At 41.3% G+C, this 23649-nt stretch overlaps 4 protein-coding genes across 5 annotated transcripts; 1 reads left to right on the top strand and 3 right to left on the bottom strand.

The window, feature by feature from the left end:
• Positions 1 to 337: 337 nt before the first annotated feature.
• tmed4 (transmembrane p24 trafficking protein 4) lies at positions 338 to 3919 on the top strand. Its single transcript, XM_044126541.1, has 5 exons — positions 338 to 575; positions 2069 to 2169; positions 2256 to 2381; positions 2949 to 3095; positions 3188 to 3919. The coding sequence occupies exons 1-5, from the start codon at positions 437 to 439 to the stop codon at positions 3335 to 3337; spliced, it is 663 nt and encodes a 220-aa protein (XP_043982476.1). The 5' UTR covers positions 338 to 436; the 3' UTR covers positions 3338 to 3919.
• Positions 3920 to 6130: 2211 nt separating this feature from the next.
• Positions 6131 to 10857, bottom strand: LOC122836726 (pyridoxal phosphate binding protein). The gene is made up of 8 exons (XM_044126528.1): positions 10706 to 10857; positions 9557 to 9664; positions 9450 to 9485; positions 9296 to 9371; positions 9076 to 9216; positions 8857 to 8999; positions 7835 to 7933; positions 6131 to 7391 (listed from the first exon to the last, which is right to left on the bottom strand). Exons 1-8 carry the CDS (start codon positions 10793 to 10795, stop codon positions 7188 to 7190), a joined length of 897 nt encoding a protein of 298 aa, XP_043982463.1. The 5' UTR covers positions 10796 to 10857; the 3' UTR covers positions 6131 to 7187.
• Positions 10858 to 11657: 800 nt separating this feature from the next.
• snrpg (small nuclear ribonucleoprotein polypeptide G) lies at positions 11658 to 14189 on the bottom strand. Its single transcript, XM_044126457.1, has 4 exons — positions 14013 to 14189; positions 13805 to 13827; positions 12101 to 12225; positions 11658 to 11860 (listed from the first exon to the last, which is right to left on the bottom strand). Exons 1-4 carry the CDS (start codon positions 14042 to 14044, stop codon positions 11810 to 11812), a joined length of 231 nt encoding a protein of 76 aa, XP_043982392.1. The 5' UTR covers positions 14045 to 14189; the 3' UTR covers positions 11658 to 11809.
• Positions 14190 to 15260: 1071 nt separating this feature from the next.
• Positions 15261 to 20720, bottom strand: si:ch211-148l7.4 (uncharacterized protein LOC563603 homolog). Of its 2 annotated transcripts, none has more exons than XM_044126436.1 (4): positions 20546 to 20720; positions 20041 to 20101; positions 19450 to 19901; positions 15261 to 17886 (listed from the first exon to the last, which is right to left on the bottom strand). In XM_044126436.1, exons 3-4 carry the CDS (start codon positions 19723 to 19725, stop codon positions 16453 to 16455), a joined length of 1710 nt encoding a protein of 569 aa, XP_043982371.1. In that variant the 5' UTR covers positions 19726 to 19901; positions 20041 to 20101; positions 20546 to 20720; the 3' UTR covers positions 15261 to 16452. The 2 variants fall into 2 exon arrangements, with proteins under 2 accessions (XP_043982371.1, XP_043982379.1); XM_044126444.1 differs by having other exon boundaries at positions 15261 to 17883.
• Positions 20721 to 23649: the final 2929 nt, after the last annotated feature.

Raw genomic sequence — 23649 nt, 5'->3', positions numbered from 1 at the left:
ATATGTAAATACAAAAAAAGTAACTCATATGTTTAGTAAATTGCCATTAAAGTATTCATCAAATAAACTACAAAACTCATGAAATCTTCTGGAGTGTATTACCTTTGAATCTCTCCTTGAAACATTGGATTGCAAGTGATTCTGCTAAGTTTATTTTTAAACTTTTATGCTACTTTTATTGTTCATAGATTGAATCTCTGAGATTATGGTTGAAGTGTATTTATTCTGGCACTAAAAAACCCCCCAGATTTCTTTTTTTTTTTTTTTCAGTGGTCCAAATCCTCTTCCGTAATAAAAGGGGGCTTTTGCTTTGTTAGACGAAAACATTGTGCCTGTCAGTTCAAACCCAGGGCAGACAGTTCTCCGGCTAGCAGGAAATCCCCTTCCTTGTTCCGCAGGGGAAGCTGCTGATGTATGCTAAAGCGAAGGAGGTGACATGATGCGCTCCGTCCCAGCCGCTGTTGTTACTATCCTACTAGCCTGGATTTACCCCAGCTGTGGGCTGTACTTCCACATCGGAGAGACAGAGAAAAAATGCTTCATTGAGGAAATTCCCGACGAGACCATGGTCATCGGTAAGCTAGCAGCTGAACTGGAGGCCAGCTAGCAGGCGGCGCTAACAGCTGCTCGTTGTAACGAAGATGCAGCATCGGACAAAGCCGGTTGGGCTGATTACAGTGATTCTGATGAAACGATGACATTTCTACTGTTCATTAAACTTGCATCTCTCTCCAATGTAGTAGCTAACTGCACCACACGCAAGTTTCATTCAATATACAGTTGAAACCAGAAGTTTACATACATCGAATAAGAAGAAACACCCACTCTTTTTTCCTCACAAAATAAGTTTGGGTCTGATTTAACTTCAGACGGGGAGAAAAGAAACGTGAGGTCCTTTTTTTCTGTCAATGTAAACTATTGCGTGTTCAACTGTATATTCCACTTTTCTCGCTATTCAGGATCTGATTAAAAGTCTTCTCATTAAGAGTGGGAGATGAAATCTGCTGAAGAGCAGCGACAGAAGGCCAGTTGTTGGGGTTTCATTTATTATGACCGGAAGGAAGCAGCAGGAAGTCACTGTCACACCATTACTGTAAGGATGACTATTCATCCAGAACAGAGCTGTACTTCTGCGACTGGTGGCACTTTAACCACACAGAGAGCAGAATCCATAACCAGAGGTCAGAGGAATCCTCTAGATTGTTGGTAGTGGGGTTTGAAGCAGTCATCCATCTTACCTGACATGCACTTTTCTATCTTGTTATCTGATCAGCAGCACATATAATAAAAAGGCTTTAAAAGGTTTCAAGCCTCACCTTCTTTAAATTTAAAGAGAATCCGTTGAAGGCGCTAAAGATTAAGGCGATGGCACGGAGGCCTTCCAGTGGGAAATAAATGACGTGTATGTAGCACGTCCCTCAGAGTGCAGTCACAAAGTGTTTCACAGTAAAAAGTAATAAAAAGCAGCAAAAGTAAGACGCCGATGTCGCTTAAAGTTGTCGCAAATATTTTCATCTGAAAAAATTCAGACTTGATTTTTAATCCACAGAGCAAAATAAAATGCATCCAGCTAATTTTTGCACCCCTTCAGCATTGAAAATAAATGGAAAAAAGTTTCAGAGTTTATACTCATAAAAAACAAGCATGAAAAGAGTCAAATGGAAAAACTTTTTATTGTGAAATTGTACTTAGGTCCTTTTTTTCTTTGCATATTAGCACAAAATAATTGAGCATTGGCTAACACATCCCAACTCCTCATCTTCAAGTTTAAAAAAAATCTACTCTTTAATGATAGAAAATATTTTCAAAATAACTTCAAATACTAGAAATACCCCCACGAACCTAAATTGATATTTTTTTTGTGGAAATATTTCAGAGCAATACTCAGTTTGTTTTATGCCTGAAGCTCACTCAAGTTTCAAACTTCAGTGTCATTGGTCAATAAGAACGTAGTCAGTAACAAGAATCACTCAAATTTATTGGTTTAAACCCAGAAATATACCATGTCCAAGTAACAAATTCATGCTACTGTCCCTTTAAGAGGTGTGGGATGTTCTGTATCTGGCAGGAAAATACCGGACCCAGCTTTGGGACAAGCAGACCGGTTCCTTCCTCCCCTCCACTCCTGGCCTCGGGATGCACGTCGAGATCAAGGATCCAGACACGAAGGTGAGCTCAGAGCGGAGGTGTCGCCACGACGCCCAGTGCGTCACTCACCACGGTAACCTAAAGCTCCTGGTCTCGGTGTGTTCCAGATCATCTTGTCCCGTCAGTACGGCTCCGAGGGCCGCTTCACGTTCACCTCCCACACTCCTGGAGAGCATCAGATCTGCCTGCACTCCAACTCCACCAAGATGGCTCTGTTCGCTGGAGGGAAGCTGGTAGGAACGTCGCCTCAGACAGACACCATTACGGTTTTGTTTTGTCTAATTTTTTATTTTTTTATTTTTTTTTAGCTTAAAGCTGCTAACTTTCTGCTGTGTTTCGTTAGCAACTTGCAAAAGCATTCACACCCCTGGACATTTTTCACTTTTCAACTTTTAAACGTTAATGTATTTTATTGGGATCTCAAACACAAAGTAGTGCAGAAATGCAGCCTGGAAGAACAATAATGATATTCTGTGTTTTTATGAATAAAAACCAGAAGTTGAGCCAGTACGTCAGTACTTTTTAGAAGTCTTTTGGAGGATGTGTCATTTATTGCTCAGTTTTTTTTTTGTTTTTTTTTTAACTGCTTAGCTAATGCGTACCTTTTATTCAGCAGTTCACATTTTTCAATTTTTTATTTGTAAAAAATGTTTGCATTCAGTTAGAAGTTTCCTTCCCTTTCACCCTTATAGTACATTTTATAGTACATTTTGTGTTCATCGCTTTTTTTTTCCATCTTAAATTGCTTTTTTCTCATCCTCCTCCTCACACCAGCCAGTAACTTCTCTGTAATGTTGCAGAGAGTCCATTTGGAGATCCAGGTCGGAGAACACACCAACAACTACCCTGAGATCGCAGCGAAAGATAAGCTGACCGAGCTGCAGCTGAGAGTGCGACAGCTGCTGGACCAGGTGGAGCAGATCCAGAAGGAGCAGAGCTACCAAAGGGTCAGTTCAGAAAAACAAAACAAGGAAACGTTTGAGATGTTTGCCAGAGCTGCTTCAGCCTTGAGCTCACTGCGCTGGTTTGTGTCTGGCAGTACCGGGAGGAGAGGTTCCGCATGACGAGCGAGAGCACCAACCAGCGCGTCCTCTGGTGGTCCATCGCTCAGACCTTCATCCTCATCGTCACCGGGATCTGGCAGATGAGGCACCTGAAAAGCTTCTTTGAAGCCAAAAAACTGGTTTAGCACGTTCCGGGAGACGAGAGAAACATGGTGGACTAAAAGGAGGAGCAGACCCGGTCGGCAGCCGTATCTGGTACCAGTAGATCCACACACCAGTCCTGGGAAGCTTTTCGGTTTTACTTCTTGACGTTTTCAGTTTTCTGCAGAAGCGCCGCATCCCAGCTATATTTCCACTCATGTTTAGGTTTTTTTTTTTTTTTTTGGACCACACTGGACATTTTTTTGTTCTTTTTGTGGGTCTTTACACTAAAGGATTTCTGTGAAAGACGTAGAATGTTAAAACTGTTACATGAAAATAACTTAAGTTTGGTTGTTTAGTTTTTGTTGCTGTTTTGTAACAACCTTCAGTTGTGTTCAACCTGATTTCCAACGTGTCCAAATATTATCCTGATACATGAACAGTTGGTTCGCAATTTCAGGACGTTTTCATCTCTGTCGTTAATATTTCTTTAAGATAGGAAACGTCAGAGCTTGACCTGTTGGATATGGTTTCCTGACATGGAAAATCAGTTCACCTTAAACATCCTGCTGACATCAGGGGCCATGTGAGCTTTCAGAACACAGAGCTGAGATTGTGGAACCAAAGGGGCGTGGTCTCTAGCGGTGTTCATGGAGCTGTGTCTGATATAAAACATGTGGAACCTTTTCCATCTGGCTTGGCGTCATGGAGGCTGTCTGAAGGTATTGTCCGTACAGGTCACAGTGGTTATTGGGTGAAAGGAGCTTTTTAAGTAAATCATTTTAAAAACTAACAAAAACATGTTGTAACCAATTAAAGTTCTACAAGAATATTGACTTTAGCTGCAGCCTGTCGTTACGTACCTCAAAATGTACTTTGATTCTTCTCAATTTTGCTTGGATTTAAACACCAATCAGTCACAACTTTGTGACCAAAAGCTCAAATAATCCGTCCAAAAACAGCTTTTAGCTGCTGAGGTTTTGACTAGGACCATCTGGAGGTTTCCTGGTGTGTTTCATCCTGGAATGTCGGCAACACGTTCTTTGTGTCTCTGCAGAGGCCATAAAGGCTGCATGTCCATCTCAGACTTTAGGGGCTTTCAAAAGAACTGTCAGATGAAGCCGTACACCAGGACGTGTAGGAACTGTTTAAAGGGACAGAATTCTCCAGTGATTGGACTAGACCATATAAGTGTACTTGAATTTTAGAATGTTAGGGAAAGCCCTTCTTTCTCTCTTTTTATAATTTTTTTATCCTGGGTCTCACGCATGATATGAACATTTATCAGCTTGTCGACACACTCGAAGGCAGGAAGTGGTTAATATAGTGATCTAAGTAAAAGTTTTTAAAACACTTTCTATTTCTTGATTAAAATTAGATAAAAAAAAAATTCATAAAGTAATTGTAGAGCAAACGTTTTAGCCGACACGTTTCACTCATTCCACAACACACGAGTTTGTGATTGTTGGTTTAGGTGTTGAATGTTTTTTGGTGGTTGTGCAGTTTTGTTTTTTCCTTTTTCACTAAAAGTATTTTGAGCTTAAACTGTTCAGTCACCATCAGTTTTTCTTTTTTTTCTTCTATAGATTGAATGTTTGGCCCACTGGTCCAGGTTTCTCTGCTGTATTTTCATCATTCCAGTGGCTGATGCAGAGTGAGGCCAACATTTTCTTTCCAGAAAATAATTTTTGAAAAATCCCACCACATAGGGTAGGGATATTATTGACATTATTTATGATATATATGTATATGTAAATTTTCTTACCCTTTTAACACCATTAAAAAAACCCCCATCAAATCGCTGCTTCAGTTAAACACTCCACTATTCTGCGCTGCGTCACCATTATTGTCACATGACCAAACAAATACCTCAACGTCCCTCCTGACGCTACTTAAAAAAGATGGTAAAATGGCCGTTACTAATGTTGACTCTGACGCATCGTGCAGCCCTTACTCTCAAGTGCATAGTCAAAGTTTCCGCTCATGGAAGTATGGTGGGGGGAAAAAAATTTGAAACATTTGGTTTTCTGGTACTTTATGCTTTCAGCTGCATTAAATGTGAATTAGGAGTGAATCTAAAGGTTTTTCCTCCAGGTTGTTTAAGGTTTTCACTCACAGACTGGTTTCTACAGGCTGGCTGCTGTTTCATCAGATTGTATTTATTTAGCAGTAACAAAACGCCAGGTTTGCCATTTTGGGAGCCGATTTGTCAATCCAGGCCAGACTCTCAAATATCGTATGGTAATAACTCATAAAAGAAGACGTCAGTTCTAAAAATTGTTTTTCAATATGTTTAATTTGAATTTGATCTGGATTTCATCCTGAAAGTCTTAATAAAGAAACTTTGTCCAAACGACGTCCACGTCTGATGCTTAATATGCCACTTTTTTCCCCCCACAAAAGGAATAAATACACAGCAATTAATCGATATTTTCAAGATTAAAATTTATTGCTTGGCTTTGGCCTCTCTTCAAAAACCAAACCAAACGATGCCGAAATGCCTTATTGACAGTAAGGACACGTCTAATCACAAGTTTACCTCCTATCTTAGTTATTATTATTTTTTTAATTATTATTCCACTTACACTTTTATATGAGAACAGGAAAACACTGCGTTCCTCAGAGGAAACCGCTGGACGTCACAGCTGGCAGCTTTGAAAACCAAACATTTGCATAGATTCACTTTCTCTCATCTGGTATAACACACCACTGTACAGACAAAAACAAACACACACACACAAAAACAGAAACAAAACCTCCCCTCGGATTTGTCAATATCAAGAATAAAATCTGAGACATTTGGCACATCATACGAAACCATATCAAATGCACGGTAATTGTTATAAAGGGATAAACAGTTTATTAAATCAAATCTTTGTTTTACAAGGTATAGTGGTTCATTGGAGCGAGTGGAACTTTTGACCTCATTGTTCAGTTGGAAAAATAGAAAACAATGAACCAATTAACAAGAGAACAACGGAAACTGATGTTAAGTGTGTTTACACCAGTTAGATATTTTACTAAAAGCAAAAAAAACAACAAAAAATCAGTACTAGATGTGAGGTTTTGTGGACTAGCTGTGAGCAGTCAGTATCCTATCAGTGGTAGATCTAATAATCATGTCATTCAGGGAATCTCCCTCACTTGGGAGTCAAGAATGACAACCATGAAGAATCAGAACAATTGAGCAACAGTTACTTTTTGTCAGTAAAATGAGCAAAAACGAATAATGTTTAATAGCTTGGACAATGAAAGTGTAAGATTTAGAAAGAAAAGACCACAGGCCTTATTCTGGATTGAATAATATGCACAGAATATCTGCTTTTTAAAGAGCCACAACAACTCCTGGTGGATATGTTCTAGGCCTATATGGATGTTCATGCTACATATTTGAATAGTGACCCAATTGTGCAACAGTCTCATTAAATATGAGGTGCAAAAAAAAAAAAAAAATCTGATTTGAGAGTTGTGGAAAATTTGAGCCTACTTATTGTTACAGGACTGCTGTCAACTTCAAGATACTGACTGCCAACACCTAAGCCACCACCGCAAAAAAAAAAAAAAAAAAAATCTTACTACATCTGAGTTCCTGTTTTTCATTGGCTTGAATCCACTGGTGGTCACTGTTTTTCCACACGTTGAAAGTGAGAGCACTCCAGTTAGACACAACTGGTAGAGATGGAAAAGACATCTTATCTCATTTAGTTCCCCCTCATTTAGTAACTGAATGTCAATTTAATGATTAGAAATATCTAAAAGGGGAAACAAAGTTTATTATTTTGTGACTACTTTTTTTTTTTTAGAACGATGTAAGAAGGCTGCAGTCCTAACTCCAAATGTATGTTATCCCCCCCTCCCGCCTCATTGTCCTGGAGGTATTTTAATAATCTCATTTTAGTGTTCAGATACGGTGAGATGGTGCATCTTCTTAGCAGCTTCTTCTGACACCGTCTTGGCTGTTTTCTCGGGACTGGGAGCCGGACTGGGAAGGGGACTGGGATTTGGAGTGGGATTGGGAGTGTTTAGCGCACTGTTGGGATACTCCCTGTTGCCGAAGATGATGCTGCCGACTCGCACGTTGGTGGCGCCCACTTCGATCTTGAATCCGCAGGAGAGCGTACAGGTCAGACCAAAGAGGAAAGAAATGTTAATGGAAGTGCTGCTCAGAAAGTAACATTGAAATTCCAAAACGGTGTAAAATGGAAGGTAAAAGTAAAAATGTAGCTAGCATGCTCCAGTGGTGGGCACACTTCCACTAATGCGCTAACGGCATAGCTACGTTTTCCTTTCAGCGATTCAGCTAACTTTGAAAATGTGCAGCGTACTTAGCTTCCCTTAAGCTAAGCTATAAACTTCCAGTTGAATAAAACATCTTGTTTATCAGCTGCTAAGCGTTCTTAAAATAGTTACGTTCATATTGATGCTCTCATTTTGAAGTGGATTAAGACTGTTTGCACGTCAGTTCCTCTCCTCGTCTCACATTTTCTGTCACCAGTGCTGCTCGCACTGCTTTGTCATGATAACAAGCGCAAATAACTTACCGCGTGTTCAAAATCAGTGGACATGCCCATGCTGAGCTCCACCTCCTCCATGGGCAGCTTCAAGCCCTCACACACCTCCTGCCGCCGACTCAACAGCATCTACAGGACGATTTAGACCTCAACCTTTAATGTACGTAAACATGAAGTCCTAACTTGACTTTTTACTGTTGCAATAAGGTAAATATAAACTGCATAAAATGCATGAAACTTTCTATCAGTATGTATGGGAGCCGTTACTGTTTGCTGAGATGAAAAGACGCATGGAAAACCAGTGAAGCTTCTCAGCTGTGCCTATCTAAACTACTCCAAGAAAGCATCAACAAATCATCTATGAGGTGAAAACTACTTTTTGGTATTTACCAAAATTTGTATTTTCTAGGCACAATAAAGTAACTCTTTTACCTTGAATTATTATGAAAATACAATATATGTTAGAAATAACTTAAAAGAAGTATGGATTTTCATCACAGCCATATTTGACACCATAAAATTGACCTCTGTCTCTTTAAGGAGCTCCTACCCTTTCCAACCTTCCACGTCAGGATATTATCACGACAATGCTTCTCATTATGCTGTTTACAACCATCCTTAGGAGTGTTAGACTAAGAAGCAGTTCATATGATGAGCTCAGCAGACGTGCAGTTCCACCAAGTGTGTGCTAATGGCTGCTGCCTCTAGTCTGGAGGAGCGAGGCTGGGCGTAGACCCAAATAGGCTGTAACCCAAAATAACTTGGGAGGCTCCAGAATGAGCTGGGGAGTGTTGCTGGGAACGGGGTGTGTGGCTTTCCCTCCAGGACCTGCTACCCCCAGGACCAAAATCCAGTTTATTGATCAACTGAGGGGCAGACTCTAAAAACATCATCTGAAACACTAAAGAAGTGGAGTAAAGTGTCTCGCCAAGACTCATACAATCACTCATAAAATAATATCCTGACGTACTCTGAGCTCCCTCAGTTGTATTAACATGGGAAAAATGTCCTTGATTGCTAGAAATGAACGGACTTTCTCTGAAAGTTTGTACCTGAAAGTCAGGGTTGGGCCCCAGTGTGAGGTCGTAACCGTAGCGACCGATGGTCATGAGTCCTAAGAAATGCAGGGCTGAGCACTGCGACACAATGTGTTTAACCGTGTTGACCGTGTCCTCCGGCGGCAGGCCGTGTTTGTCTGAAACCAAAATATGTAGAGCACTGCATCACCAAACGCAATCTGGAGCTTCACTTCTGTGATCAGCGACACTCACTCTGCTCGCCACTGGTGTTGACCTGCACCATGACCTTTAACCTCTGGCTGCTCGCTCCTCGGAGACGCTGCCACGAGCTGTTGACCCTGTCGGCCAGCTTCGCGGAGTCGATGGTCTCCATGAGGAAAAGGTTAGGGACGCCTGGAGGACGCAACGACTCGTGACGGTTTGCAAACAGGACGCTAATGGAGAAAAGACTAGCAGAGCTGACGCCACTCACCCAGCAACTTGTTGACATTGTTCTTCTGTAGGTGGCCGATGAAATGCCACTTGATTTCCGGACATGACTCTAAAATCTAGATAAGGAGGAAGGACAGTCGTAAAAGCTAAAAGGTTCAACTCTGCACTCCATCCTCTGGAACATGTGAACCTACCAGTGGATCTGACGCTTTGTCCACGAGTTCATTAACCTGGAAGGAGAGACGTAAAGAGGTCAGTCTCTCTATCAATTCCTTGATGGCCAGCAGCGTTCCCTACTCACATAGTTCTCTCCAAAGTTGCGCTGTCCTTGCCTGTAGGCCTCCACAATCATCTCTGGGGGTTTGGTCTTGCTGACAGCTACAAGGCGGGGCAGCACAGCCGGGAGCGTCTGAGGAAGGACAAACTATCCGTCATCTGAATCGGTGATGAGTTCCGAGGTTGGTGCAGGTTGTTACAGTGCCTCCAAAGAGCATTCACACCATTCAACTCTTTCAGATTCTGTCGCGTTGTTTGTTATTATCATGGAAGAGTGGCAAAAGGAAAGGTACTGCTGGAAGAAAACCATAAAAATCTCTGCTTGCCCTTTGCCCGAACCCATCTAAGGGTCAAGATCGGTCGATGCGTACATGCACCGGCGCCACGGGTCTCTGACTGCCACAAGAATATGTGTGGTGTGGCTGGAACTGCAATGACTGAATAGAAATGCGTACCACACTTCTCAGATTTAGATTTGCTAAAAAGCTTGAAAACGACTGTGTCCCTTTTAGTCTACAAGTATGAGCTACTCTGTACTGGTTGAGATGCTGTGAGGAACCAACATGAGGACCAAACCGGGACAGTGTGCTGCAGTAAGACCAACTCTGACTGACCTTACCTTCATTCAAATAACTTTGAGAATCACATCTTGTGTTGGAATATTGATTTTTTTCTTCTTCTGGTGGACAAGCTGTTAGTTCCAAAAGATTTTGGTTGTCAACATGTCTGATACAACACTGGTCCATCTCAAGAGTTTAGGAGCCTTTTTATACCTCGATGCTTCAAGAAAAATTCTTAAAGTTTAATTAGGCCAAATGAAAATTATCGGCAGATATGAAATTAAAAAATAACAAGAAGGTATCTATGATCTGAGATAAACTATCAAAAATGCTGTGATAAAAAAACACGCCACTCTGATTGGCTCAGCTTAATCCACAAAACGATGCCAAGAGATGAACGTGCATCCACAGAATGAAAGGATCCTCGCATTAACATGCTGTCACTTTAAATCACGAATCGTGTTACGAAAGTGCTGCCACAGGCTCGAATGCCTCCTATCCAAAGGTTGAGATGTTTGGCAGCCTCGCATAATCTCAGCTCTCTCCACCGCCTTGCTGTTTTCCCGCCTGTACATAGCGGAGCATCAGAGAGGCGCTCTCGGCGCAGCTGTTACCTTGGGCCGCCGCGCCGCCGCCTGCTTCACCCGCTCCAGCACCGACTGGACCGCCTTCCCAACCTCCTCCGACATTGCTACTTTCCACATTCCGTCAAAACGGCTACGAAACGCTACGTGACGGAGACGCAACGTCTTTGACGTCAATACGCTTTCAGAGTAAAAGTCTACCTCCAGGACGGAAGCGCAGACAGCGCCCTCTGTTGGTCTACTCTTAGAGTTTCACTTTTGAGATCTACATTCAGTGTATCTTTTACTGAAACGTATTTTTTGTCAAATGTTTTTGGGATGTATTGGAGCTCAATATATATTGTTTTTCCCCCCAATATATATACCAGTGAAACCCTTTTGTTGCACTGATGAGAGCAGGTTTGTTTAAGTAACCAAAGTAAAAATTTCAGACCATGTTTTCTATATCATTTGTCTCCTTTAACTCAGTCCCTTAAATCACTTAACCACTGAAATGGGCTGTTTGTGTCTATAAGTTTTTGATTTTCTCTTCATATGCCGCTGTGCATTATGGTTTGTTCAGATGTAATTTTTCAAACATAAATCATGTATGAAAAATTGATTCTAGAAACATTGCTTTTTCTGACTAAACTGAACAAGCCAGACTCATTTTTATCGAATACCTTACAACAATTTTGTATATTGTATCATTCCAACTTTCAGAAGCTGTAGCTTAGCTATGCACATGCTGTTTTACAGCTTGTAGAAGTAGGAAGTAACTGCAGTTCAGAAATTTTGACGAGTACATCTTGTCTGGAGGATTTCCATACAAGGTCAAAAAACTACTACTTTCAAGAAAACTTCCATCTGAAAAAAATAAATAAACCCCCCAAATCATATAATGACATACCCAGCTAATATCTACTTTGAAGTCATTTTAGCTAAGTGGCTATTATAATACAATAAATTTCCTTAGAATAAAAAGGACAGGCACAAAAACAAATAAGGAAAATTTAATTTATTCCCATTAAATCACAAAACACCAAAATGAAAAGAAATTCGCCATCACACAACTGCTCAATCTGTAGAACAAAAACTTTAAAAAAAACAAAAGATAAAACTGCAGCTCATTCTTTCCACCATCCTCCTCTCTTCTCATACTCTCTCTAAAGCCTCCAACATGATGATGCTGTTTCCTCTGATGACCTGCAGCAGAGAGAAAAAAAACAAAACACTTATTAAAACACAAAACATCAAACACTGCATTCTTTTAAATAGAATTATAGAATCAGTAGTTTTAAACATTAATAAGTGACAGAAGAATCCCAGAGAACAATGAGGGAATCTGGGTGGTTTCTCTCCGTGTCTGTTATCAGATTAACTCGCCGTTTCTCGGCTAGCAAACATTAAGAGCTGAAGCGGGTTCCTGAGCCACCAGGTACTGACCACCATGCCGATGGTGTTCTGCTGTCCACCTGGACCCATCTCCAGACAATCGTCCATCACCAGGTTCATGAAGGGGTCGAACCCTCGCAGGATGCCCTGCACATGCCTCCCTCCGTTCAGCTTCACTGCAACACAAACACAGAACCTCAGAAGATTTTTAAACCAGAAACAAAACAATAAGTTAAATTTATTCCACTTCAGTTTTCTTTGGACTGTCAAATTTGGGCAATTGAGGGCATTAAAAGGTCTAATTATTTAAAAAAATGTTGGTATCAAAAAAAAAAAAAAGAGAAAGAAATTACAACCTGATGAACACAAAAGTTTGCATAAGTTAGTGTTTCTAAAAGATTGATAGATAAAATTACCAGTCATGTTCTTGTAAGGTTAAAGTGAGATTTACTGATTCATCAGAAAATATGACCACCTGAAAAGATCTGAGGTTGGGAGTTTTTTCCGCAATAAAAAAGGTGTTTGCTCAGATAAATATGTCGCCTTTTTGCCAATGTGAAATGCTTTGTTACAAGCAGTCGGCTCCAGATAATGGTTTTCATTTCTTTAGATCAAATTTACAAAAATATGTTGAAGTTAGAACATAAAGGAGACGATAAACATTTAGTGAAAAAAATAAATGATATAAAGGGTCATTTCACAGCTTCTAAAGCAGCAGATGTGGTCATCTCTAGTTCAAAATATAAAATACTAAGATTTATCAAAGAAGGAATTAATTTAATTTACAATTAAACTGAAATTGTTGGAACAAATATTAGAAGGGCTTTAAAGGCTGTTACCAAGAAAATATAAAAAAGGTTGATGTCGATGTTTGCTATTTTTTACAATCTGGAATTCCTTAATCAGTTTAACTTTTATTTCACTAGGCGAAACATTAGAACAACTTCTTATTTACAAAGTGCTGAAACACTTAAGTCTGATGATGTGGGGGGAAAAAAATCCAACAGCATTCCTCCCCGTTCTTCATCTCAAATGGAGCCCATTTTAAAGAACACATTTAACAGTGCATGGCAGGAATTTATATGGACAAAACAGGAGGATGGAAGGAACTGTCGAATGACAAAACATGTAACTGCAACAACGATTAAAAACATGACCAAAATCCAACTATTTGTGAAGCTGCTCACCAACCAGGTAGTAGGAACAAAAGCCCAAAATAATAGTATTAAAAACCTCTGGTACTATTGTTTGGAGTAGTAGTAGCAAAAAGAAGTAATGCCAAACAAGTTAAAAAAATTGTGTGTTTAAAAGGCCAATCGAGTACTAAATTGATCAAAACAATTTTATTTATAGAAATTTTGTAACCGAAGTGAAAAATAAAATTGTGGTACTTCAAAACACAATGAAGAAATAAGCTACGAAAATGACAAAAATAATATTTAGGCAGACGAAATACAACTCCAAATAAGATTTTCTCCATAGAGCTGTGGAAACCATTAGGTGATAAAAATAATCATGTTAGAAGATGGTAAAATACTTAGTGGGAGCCGCTATTACTGTCACACAGGATTGATACATAAAAGTATTAGAACTATGAAGCTTGTCTAGCAAACTAGAAGTCTTAACAAAAACTGGAGGTGTGTTGGGTTTCTTTATGCTTTAATCATGGCTGCCTGTCATTTAGTGAAATAATTAGACGGAAACACTTTAAAGAAAATATTCGGTGTCTGTGAATGAAAATTGAGCTATACTCACAGGAAAGCTTCTTGTCCATAAACCTAAAATAGAAAGACATTTTCTGTAAATGAAAGTTATATTCAGGATAATTCCAACAACACTGCTAATGTTAGCATCCTGCCAATGAAAACAATACAGCTGAGATAATACGCTGCTATCATTTCTACCAAGAACAAAAACAGTAAGATTACCGTTCCCGCTTTACATTAAACCCAAGTAGACTTACTTCTTCAGCTCTGGTGGGTGTGCTTTGCTCATTTTGTCTTTAGTTGCAGCAAGCCTGTGTGCTAACTGTTCGTTTGACAAAGCCGCGGAAGGAAAGCGTGCATAGGGTCAGAACGGAAGTTGTCTGACGTAATTGCAAAAAGGGCCTATCAGCGACCGGTTTCAACGTCTCACACCGCCCCCAAAAGGCCAGGAGGAGACAGAGTCTTGAATAACTAGTAGCGAAGAAGATTTTGTAGAATCATTGAAAACATTTTTAATGTTGAAATGTGATGGTTTTAAACTAATTCATAAGTCTTATATAGAAATACAATGCATTAGTCCTTCTGAATAAAAAATAAAATAAATCCAAATGTCTGATCAGTTTAATTACATGTACTTCCAGATATTTTTAAAGACATAAATCAGACCATACTATATATGTCAGGTCAAGATGCTTTATAGGCAACTTGTCCAGTCAGACTAAATATTTTTAAATACATGACATTTAAATACAATTATTCACAGTCTAGTTCAATGGAATTTCATAACAATTCAGACAGAAAACGACCTTATTGTGCTGAATAGCTGATAGCACTGCTGCTCCCCCAGAAGAGCTGGCCCTGTGGCTGGGAAGAGGGAAGCCTTGTCTTCTCCAATAGACTGTTGTTACCATGACATCATCCCAGATTAAACAGAAGATGGAGGTTTTCAAAAACTCTGAAGTTAAAAAGCACACATTCCAAAAATATGTTACATCTTAGATAATTAAGAACCAATATATGCCACGTTTGGGGCTGCACAGTGGCGCAGTTGGTAGAGTTGTTGCCTTGCAGCAAGAAGGTCCTGGGTTCGATTCCCGGTCCGGGGTCTTTCTGCATGGAGTTTGCATGTTCTCCCTGTGCATGGTGGGTTCTCTCCAGGTTCTCCGGCTTCCTCCCACAGTCCAAAAACATGACTGTCAGGTTAATTGGTTTCTCTAAATTCTCCCTAGGTGTGAGTGTGTGTGTGCGTGGTTGTTTGTCTTGTATGTCTTTGTGTTGCCCTGCGACAGACTGGTGACCTGTCCAGGGTGACCCCGCCTCTCGCCTGGAACGTAGCTGGAGATAGACACCAGCAACCCTCCTGACCCCATTTAGGGAAGAAGGGTGTAAAGAAGATGGATATGCCACGTTTGGCTTTGTTAAAAAATTCCATTATAGCATTTTTCCAATGAACAAATGGACTAAAAGGTTTTTTTTACCCCAAAAGAATTCTCAGGCTGACATAGTACTGCAATAAACCATTTTATTTAGGGCATTATAAAAAAAGAAAAAGGTCAAGATCTTTATATGATGTAAATAAATTCCTTGCGTACATACAAGAGGCCAGTCATGTTAAGGCAGAATAACCCACCAGCAAACCTTAACATCAGTCTCACAATGAGGAAAAAAAACAAATATTTCAGCTGTAGAGTTGTTTTATTCTGTCATCTATAAAGCAGTATGAACCAATTTATTGAAAAGAAAAAAAAAAAAGTTAGAAAATAATCTTATATAATTTTCATAGTAAACAGCATCTAAACCAAAAGAAAAACAATGCCAGTTGCTTCTCAACTGCTGTTAATCCACATGTTTGCATAGGCGAGACATTCAGCCCAACTGTTTCAAACTGAATCTGAACTACAGAGAACAAGTATTTCCATGAATGATGCTTGGAACAGTTCAGCTGAACCAAAACCTCCACAGAAGCTGGACACAGCATCAGCCCCAAGATTTATTGTTACACCACTTCAGAAAATAAATGCAAGGTTGAATTTTTGTTCAAATTGAAGTATCTTGTACCAGTTTGTTCTGCTCGGGGAGAGACATTTGAAGGGGGGGGATACTTGGAACAGGACCTACAACCATTCTCTGCATCAGCAGTTGCATTAAACCACCTTTAGAGACAGCTTCAAACAAACGCAACATTTCAAATCAAGTTGTGTTGAGAACTTCAGAAGTATAACGATTAATGCATTTATTCACTTTCTAAGGCAAACTGGATATTTGACTAAAAAAACAAAAATCCACTTAGCTAATATCAACTGCAGTGTGTAGATACCTCTGATGTTTCTGATTGCCATTTTATATTTGCTCCTAACCGTTTTAGTGGCGATGCTTGGTCCCGTCATCAGCAGTTCTGTTTAAACTGATGGGTGTCATTTAAACCAATCAGAATCCAGAGATCAGAACACCTGAAAGGTAATCTGTGGTTAAAGGCTTACATGGACTTCCTTTAGACCCTGATATGTTGCTACAGAATAACATTCAGTCATCAGCTCCATCAGTCAAATAGTTACTGTCACACATTTTAAGCTCTCCTACACCAAGCTGACACGTTCAGCACCTGAACGCATCACAACACGACTCAAGGAGCAGAACCAACGCTCCGGGTCCAGCCGCTGCTGTTTGTTTGGCGCATAAGGAAGCTGCAGCTGGCGGTCAGGCCTTGGTGGGCTGCAGGGAGAGGCGCTGCTCCTCCACCTCCACCCGGACCCGGAGGTGCTCCTGGCAGTGTTCTAGAAACGAGTCCAAAGCGGAGAAGCCCTGCTGGCAGGGAACGCAGTGGTACAGTCTCTGCTTCCTGGAGGCTGGCCCTTTGGACCTGTCCATCTCACACGCACACACGCTGCACTGGCGCTGTCTCTCCGACGCCTGGTGCAGCTCTATGTGCTCCTTCAGTTGCTGCTGGGTGGAGAAAACCTCTGGACAGGAGGGACAGGGGAACTCGCTGTCCTCTCGCTCGGACTCCCCTCCTGAATCATCCACACTGGAAGAGATGCTGCGCGGCTTCCCGAGTGGACCCGGTCTGGCTACCGGGCCGTTAGTGAGGGATTGGGAGTCTGGGACTGCACAGTCTGCAGAGCTGCCATTGTCGTTGATGGGGGCGGAGTCGGCTGCTTTGTGCTGCCTGCAGTGCGCCCTGAAAGTCAGATGGTGACTGAAGACTTTGCTGCAGATTTGACACGGATACATGCTGTGCTTCCGGCTCTTCTTCACAACGGGCCTGGCCTCCCTCCTGATGAGCTTCTCTCTGCGGTGCTTCTCTTTGCGGTGCATGTACAGCTGTGACGTGCTCCTGAAGACCATGTCGCACGAGCGGCAGCTCAGGAGCTTTCGCTTGGCTTTCAGGGTCACGACTGCATTCCTCTCCTCGTCTTCCTCACTTGTCGCTTTGGTGCTGGGCGTCTCCTCTGCATGGCTGTCCTGAAAATGCCGCCGCAACGCAGTGTCTGAGCAGAAGATCCTGGAACAGATCCGGCACGCGCTGACCGCGCCTCCGCTGGGCCCTGGCGTGTCTGAGAAATCCGAGTGGGCGGAGTCGCCCTCAGAAACGGGTGGAGAGTCGTCTGGGAGGCTGCGGGCGTCGGCAGCGTTGGACGGAGACTCGCTGCAGCCGGCCTGCTGGTGGTGCAGCAGTGCCTGCTTCTGGCTGAAGCCCCTCCCACAGGGGGCGCAGGCATACGGGCTGCTGTCTAACAGGTGGGGCTGGCGGTGCAGCGGCGTCTCCTGAAGCTTGCCAGGGTGCGACAGCACAGCGGCGCATGGTGCGCTGCAGCTGTCAGCCTCCAGGTTGCAGCGGTGCAGCTGTAGGGACGACCTGAGGGAGAACTGCTGGCCACACAGCGTACAGCGGTGGGGCTTCGGCAGCACGCCGTCCATCTCCTGGTGCTGCAGCACATCTTTGGGATAAGGGAAGCCTTTTCCACATTCCTGACAGCCATACAGAGGAAGGCAGGGGGGCGGATGGTTGGCAGTGTGTTGCTTGGTGTCGGTGCGTGCGATGAAGCTAGCCAGCCTGGACAGGGTGTCCGCTCTGAAGGAACCCTGTGACCTGGAGGAGTTCCAGCCGACCCCGTCCATCTCTCTGCCCTGCTACAAGACAGAGGACATCAGAGTCACACTGGTTCCATTTAGCAAATGGAAATAATTTTTCTTTTTTAAAAAAAGAAGGGGGAGTTACAGGAGGCTGGGGGAGCCCCTCTGTATGACAAAGTATGGTCATACTTCATCAATAAAGTAGTATTGCAAATTGTCTATTGTAATATGACCATTCTCAAAATATGACTTTACTCATTACTACGACTTTATTCTGGTAATATCCCTCCTGCCTTCTCCCTGTGCTCCTACTGACAGTGTATAAATACACTGCCCAGTCAGAAACAACCCATCAGAGGCAGGAGAAGGGCTAGGCAATTAGCATAGCTATGGATGACTGTAGCTGAGGGGTCCCCAAAGTGGGTCCTCAAGGGCCAACATCCTGAATGTTTTAGTTCTCTCCCTGGTTTAACGCACCTGGATCCAACTATGGCTGGTTAGAAAGCCTGAGAAGAACATTGACTTGCTGAAAATGTTGTTGGAGCCTCCAGGGAGAGAACTAAAACATGCAGGATGCCGGCCCTCCAGGACCCACTTTAGCCAGTAGATAAACCGTTTCTGTAACTTTTTCTCCACTGAGCAGTGTGCACATCAGCCCTATTGACAGCGCTAAGACCCTCCTCCTCCTGGCTCTGATTGGTTGTTTCTGGCTGAGAAGGGTACTTCTGAAGATGACAGTAAGACCACGTAGAGGAGGAAAAGGAGCTTGATTTTTTTTAAGCTCACATTGACAATTATGTAAAAAATATTTTTTATGAAAGTTAAATACTGCCAGAATAGAAGGAGGACAGTTGCATATCTTTATTTGTATGTAAACATCTGGTTTCAACAGTTTCTGCCTTTCCCAAGAGTGTTGAAATGGAAATAGATATATAAAATACCACAATTATACTGTAATAACCTTCATATTTCTGGGGCATTTGTGAATAACTCCATATGCAGTGTAAATATAAGTGACTATTTACACTGTTAACATACAACCTGAATCAAATCTTAAGTATTAACTGGGTTAAAGAGGTAAATCCTCATACACACAGCAGCACATTGGTGTACAAAACTAGACCTGATTTTATTTTAACCATCTGAGGGAAGTTTGATGAGTTTAGACTGATTTAAGGTTACACTTACTTAATACTACACGTTAGTCAGATCCAGATCATTGTGAAGAGAGATGAAAAGTCAAGGCAGCTGTTTAACAGCAGTAGGGGGAGCCACTGTTTTGTTCATCTTAATGACACTCTAATCCAGAGGGCTACAGCTCCAGGCCTGCAAATCGTCCAACACCATTTGCAGACGCAAGTAAAATGGCTGAATCAGCTCCTGAAGAACCAGTCAGGTTCTCCAGAGTTCTGCTAATGACTGTTGGCTGGGAAATATGGAAGCAGAGACATCTAAAAGTTGCAGGACACCGGCCTTACAAGCGTGTTGTTGCCCCTGTAGCGCTGACCTGGTCATGGTCAGCGGCATTCTGCTGGACTGCAAAACCTCACCCACGTCTCATGTCTATTCAAGGTGGTGGAGTGTGTAGCTAACTGATGTATTTAATGCGGATTCTCTCACCTGAGCTGTGGATCTCGGCAGCTTCTCCAGGATTACCACAGGCCTCTTCAACGCCTCCGCGAACAATACCCTCTGTGACTGGATTCTTTGTTTAGGTGGACGGCCACGTCCTGGAAGCCTCGAAGTTGTGCCGTACTCTTTCCATGTTTGGATGATGGCTTCGACAGAGCTATGAGAGATCTTCAAAGATTTGGATATTGTTTTATAACCTAACCCTGCTTTAAACTTCTCCACGACCTTCTCCTTGACCTGTCGGCTGTGCTCCTTGGTCTTCATGATACCGTTAGACCTCTAGTAATTATAGCTCGACCCTAGTTAGTAGGGGTTGACATTGCATTTGATTTTATGTACAAATATCAGAATGAAAGGGCTGAACAGGCAACATTTCTTCTGATTTAATCTTCCGGAGTAGTTTTGTCTGGTTTTCTGTGGTCTGCACCAGCTTTCTCGTTCTGAAAGAAATAAAAGGAAAATATAGCGTTGATAGGGTTACAATATCAGTAAGGGAAGAAAAAATAATCACACTCTGAGAAACTGCTGGAAATTTTTCATTCACATCTTCTTGTACATTTATTGTCAAGAATAACTCACTCTAATCCGGCTTGTTCACTTGAAGGTGACCCTTCTCTAAGGTCTTTGCTGAAGTTTTATCCTATAAAAAAATACAAACACAACACGAAGTTGAGACACTGATCATTTACGGGTTGATATGTCTGCTTAGGTGTGTACTCCCCCTTTTCCAAATGGCAGAACACGGCTTTGGAAAATACAAGAATGTCTAACATGGCGCGAGACCATTTGAAATCACGTCCACACTTAACTGGCTTCTATTAATAAATAAACGTAGCTGCAGAGGTCGAGATAAGATAGTGAAAGTGAGGTCTCGCTCCCTTCTAGCTTGTTTCCTTCATTCACTGACGTTTCCAGTAGCTGCTAAAGTTTGATATCTTCCATGCAGTTGAAGCCTAAACGAGCAGACAGCTGTAAAGTGAAAGCCAGTGGCTCCACGTGAAAGTAAACACAGTTAGCTCCCTGTGTGCTAATGTTAGCTCGTTGCTAAGCTGCGCGAACATGGTTCCGTATTTTAACCACTCACCTGCTCTCTTTCACAACCTGAGGCACTTCTGTACGAGCATTTTACTATAGTCACAGCATGGAAGCGGTACAGGTCCGTTCTGACCGCATGGTCCAGAACCACGGCATCGGCATGACTGCAAAGGCTCGTTCAACCGAAGTTTTTGTAGTAATCAGGGACACTTCCGGTGTGTAGTTCAAAATAGCTTTGTAGTTCCCAGTGAGTTTTTGACCCGCCCACAAATGCATCCGATAAATATAAATAGATAAAACTATTTCTATTTTTATAAATATAAATATTGTATTTTTTAGGAATATCATATTCTTTAAAAATAAAAGAAAAATTGAATAATTTTGGTATTTCTATTCAATAATAATATTGTTTGTAGTTGTTCCTTTTTTTCCTGACATACTTTTTGCAAAAACATTTATTCATTTCTGCAGCAGTTATATTTACCAGCCATTTCGGAGTAAGTTTCTTTTTCTTTTCGTTTCTTTTTACATATGTAAGGCATTAATATAAAAGTTCTTCATAGGTATATGGTAGATTTGCATGCAGATGTGCCTCTATCTGCATGTTTTAGATGCAGATAGAACTAAGGAACCCTGAGTTCTGTGTTTCAGAAACAAAATTTGCTTTCCACCCTTCCCCCAACCTCTTTATATGAGATGTAAATAGCTGGAAATCTAGGAAGCTCCTGTGAGAAGCTAATGGAAGGAAGCCTAAAATGCTTGAACTTCTGTGAAAAACATCAGTAAATAAATCTTTGAAATGTTCTTTCTTTTCTTATTGTGACATTTAGCAAACAAAATTAGCTTTGGTAATTCTAGTTGACCAAAGGCAAGAAACGTTTGGTCTGATTTAACAGACAAATGTTGTTAATAAAAACATTAATCAAAGACAACACATGCAAACACAAAATGCAATTTTTAAAATGAAGTTTATTATTAAGGGGGGGAAAAAAATCCAAACCTAAATGGTGCTGTGTGTAAACTGATTATCCCTCCTGTTAAATCATAACTGATTTATCACACTTGAGTTCAGTGTCTCTAGACACACCCTGGTATAATTGCTGACACAGCTGATCTTAATCAAGACATAGCTTAAACAGGACCTGCCTGACGAAGTGAAGAACACCAAAATACCATCAAAAGGCAGACACAATGCAGAGATCCAAGGAAATTCAGGAACAAATAAAGTAATGGATTTCTATCAGTCTGGAAAGGGTTACAAAGTCATTTCTAAAGTGTTGGACTCCAGTGAACCACAGTGAGAGGCGTTATCCACACATGGAGAAAACATGGAACAGTGGTAAAGCTTCCCATCAGCTGGTGGAACAAAATTAGCCCGAGAGCTCAGTGACGACTCATCCAACAGGTCACAAAAACCCCAAAGAAACATCTAAAGAGCGGCAGGCCTCTCTGGCCTCAACTAAGGTTAGAGGTCATGACATTGTAAAAAAAAAAGAGACAAAAATGGCCAAGATGGTGTTGTGGAAAAAAACTATTTCCAAGCACTGTTCAGGTAAAATCACTCTATCTGGTTTATTCATGAATTGTGCACAATACAGAGAGCTTGTAGGACAATCAATAATGAAGCAGGTCTGGATGAAAAGCTCTGCCAGGCAGAGAAAACACACGAGTTATATACAAAAGGGATAAAGGATCCAAAGCATTGGAAGCAGACTGGTTCCCATGCAGCTGGGAAAAACAACATTCAACCTTACATGCAGCTGTACATGTTACCCAAATAGCTTTATCTTGGTGAGAATATACAGGAACTTAGAATAAACATATAGCAATACAACTAGCAGGTGTGACCTTGTTGTAATTTTTCCACATCAATGACAAAGTTCCAAGATGAAAACTACCACAGTGTAAAAATAACTTTAAGTCTTGTCTCAGTTTTTCCAGAACTCACCTTAATGATCCTCAAGACTTTTAGGAAAAACATCCTGTGGACTGACGAGACAAAAGTTGAACTCTTTTGGAAAGTGTGTATGCCGTCTGTTCACCTTAGGCTGAAGCCAATTCTGCTCCTGTAGACACCCCAAGTTACAATTTTAGGGAAAGACAGGCTGGGTTAAACTGACTTTTATTATTTGAATATTTTGCGCGGCTGAATTAAGCTCTACTGACCGTCACTCAGGGACAGGTTATCCCTCCTGCAGACAAAGGGTGGAAAATCCTTTGTTTTCACATAGTTAACAATGAAACATATGAACTTTTATGTCATAAGAGGTGGTTGGTTATTTTATAGTGGTTGATAATGCGCATCTTTTAGTTCAGCTAAAATTATGATATAAACTTTTATAGTTTGTAAAACAAAACTTGAAAAACCCCAAAAAGCATTTCTTTCCAATGAAAGTGATCCCCATGAAATGCACACATAGAACATGAATACTTTTAGTATGAATACAACTGCTTTATGGTTCGACTCATTAGATGCAACATGCGGACTGTTGAACGCCTCAAAGGTTTTTGATGAAAGCGTTTGTCAAAAAACTTCACATTCAAAAACTCGACACCGAAATGAATAATAGCAATTAGTTTAATATAAACAAAAAGAATGAATATACAGCAGGAACTGTAATGATTTATTCATTTAAGGCTAAAGCCAGTTCTGACAACCGAAGCGCTTCAAAACATTTTGCGTTGGCCCACCACATATTTGGCTTCATATGTTGGATCCACATCAACGCTTCATCACCCCTAACTAACATTTAGTTCTTCACATCACATGTTTTGACGACATTTAAGTACGTTGGCGTGGACCGAACAACACCGTCATGGTAGCGACAATCAGCGGACTTGCCTGAATGAAGGAATGAATGTGGTTTTAAGGCTACAGGTAAACTGCAACTCTCACAAAACATTCAGAGTACTCCATGGAGATGATGAACCTCAATAATTAAACACCAACTGTACCATAAAGGGTCAGATCATCTTGGGAGTGAAATGAGGTTTAAGTACCAAAGCCCCCCTAGTCGCGCTTTCAACTCTGAAAGTCGTCAACTGAATTACGAGTTTGAAATCTTCAGGACTGCAGTCCAATGTTCAGACTCCATCAGAGGTTTTCATCCTGACTGGCTCACATGAGAATGAAAACAAATAGTCGCATAATAC

Source organism: Gambusia affinis, linkage group LG01 (assembly GCF_019740435.1).
Source record: "Gambusia affinis linkage group LG01, SWU_Gaff_1.0, whole genome shotgun sequence".
Lineage (NCBI taxonomy): Eukaryota > Metazoa > Chordata > Actinopteri > Cyprinodontiformes > Poeciliidae > Gambusia > Gambusia affinis.
This window is presented reverse-complemented; position numbering and strand designations above follow the sequence as displayed.

What these genes read in the sequence shown, in the direction of transcription:
- snrpg (XM_044126457.1), bottom strand. Translation starts at nt 14,044, where the DNA reads ATGAGCAAAGCACACCCACCAGAGCTGAAGAA. An exon ending in TATGGACAAGAAGCTTTCCT is followed by an intron (nt 12,226 to 13,804) that starts GTGAGTATAGCT and finishes TTTGTGTTGCAG; the next exon opens with TGAAGCTGAACGGAGGGAGG. An exon ending in AGAACACCATCGGCATGGTG is followed by an intron (nt 11,861 to 12,100) that starts GTCAGTACCTGG and finishes TCTCTGCTGCAG; the next exon opens with GTCATCAGAGGAAACAGCAT.
- tmed4 (XM_044126541.1), top strand. Translation starts at nt 437, where the DNA reads ATGATGCGCTCCGTCCCAGCCGCTGTTGTTACTATCCTACTAGCCTGG. An exon ending in CGACGAGACCATGGTCATCG is followed by an intron (nt 576 to 2,068) that starts GTAAGCTAGCAG and finishes TGTATCTGGCAG; the next exon opens with GAAAATACCGGACCCAGCTT. An exon ending in TCAAGGATCCAGACACGAAG is followed by an intron (nt 2,170 to 2,255) that starts GTGAGCTCAGAG and finishes GGTGTGTTCCAG; the next exon opens with ATCATCTTGTCCCGTCAGTA.
- LOC122836726 (XM_044126528.1), bottom strand. Translation starts at nt 10,795, where the DNA reads ATGTGGAAAGTAGCAATGTCGGAGGAGGTTGGGAAGGCGGTCCAGTCG. An exon ending in CAACACCAGTGGCGAGCAGA is followed by an intron (nt 9,000 to 9,075) that starts GTGAGTGTCGCT and finishes TTTTGGTTTCAG; the next exon opens with ACAAACACGGCCTGCCGCCG. An exon ending in CCACTGATTTTGAACACGCG is followed by an intron (nt 7,392 to 7,834) that starts GTAAGTTATTTG and finishes TGCGGATTCAAG; the next exon opens with ATCGAAGTGGGCGCCACCAA.
- si:ch211-148l7.4 (XM_044126436.1), bottom strand. Translation starts at nt 19,725, where the DNA reads ATGAAGACCAAGGAGCACAGCCGACAGGTCAAGGAGAAGGTCGTGGAG. An exon ending in TGCCGAGATCCACAGCTCAG is followed by an intron (nt 17,887 to 19,449) that starts GTGAGAGAATCC and finishes TCTGTCTTGTAG; the next exon opens with CAGGGCAGAGAGATGGACGG.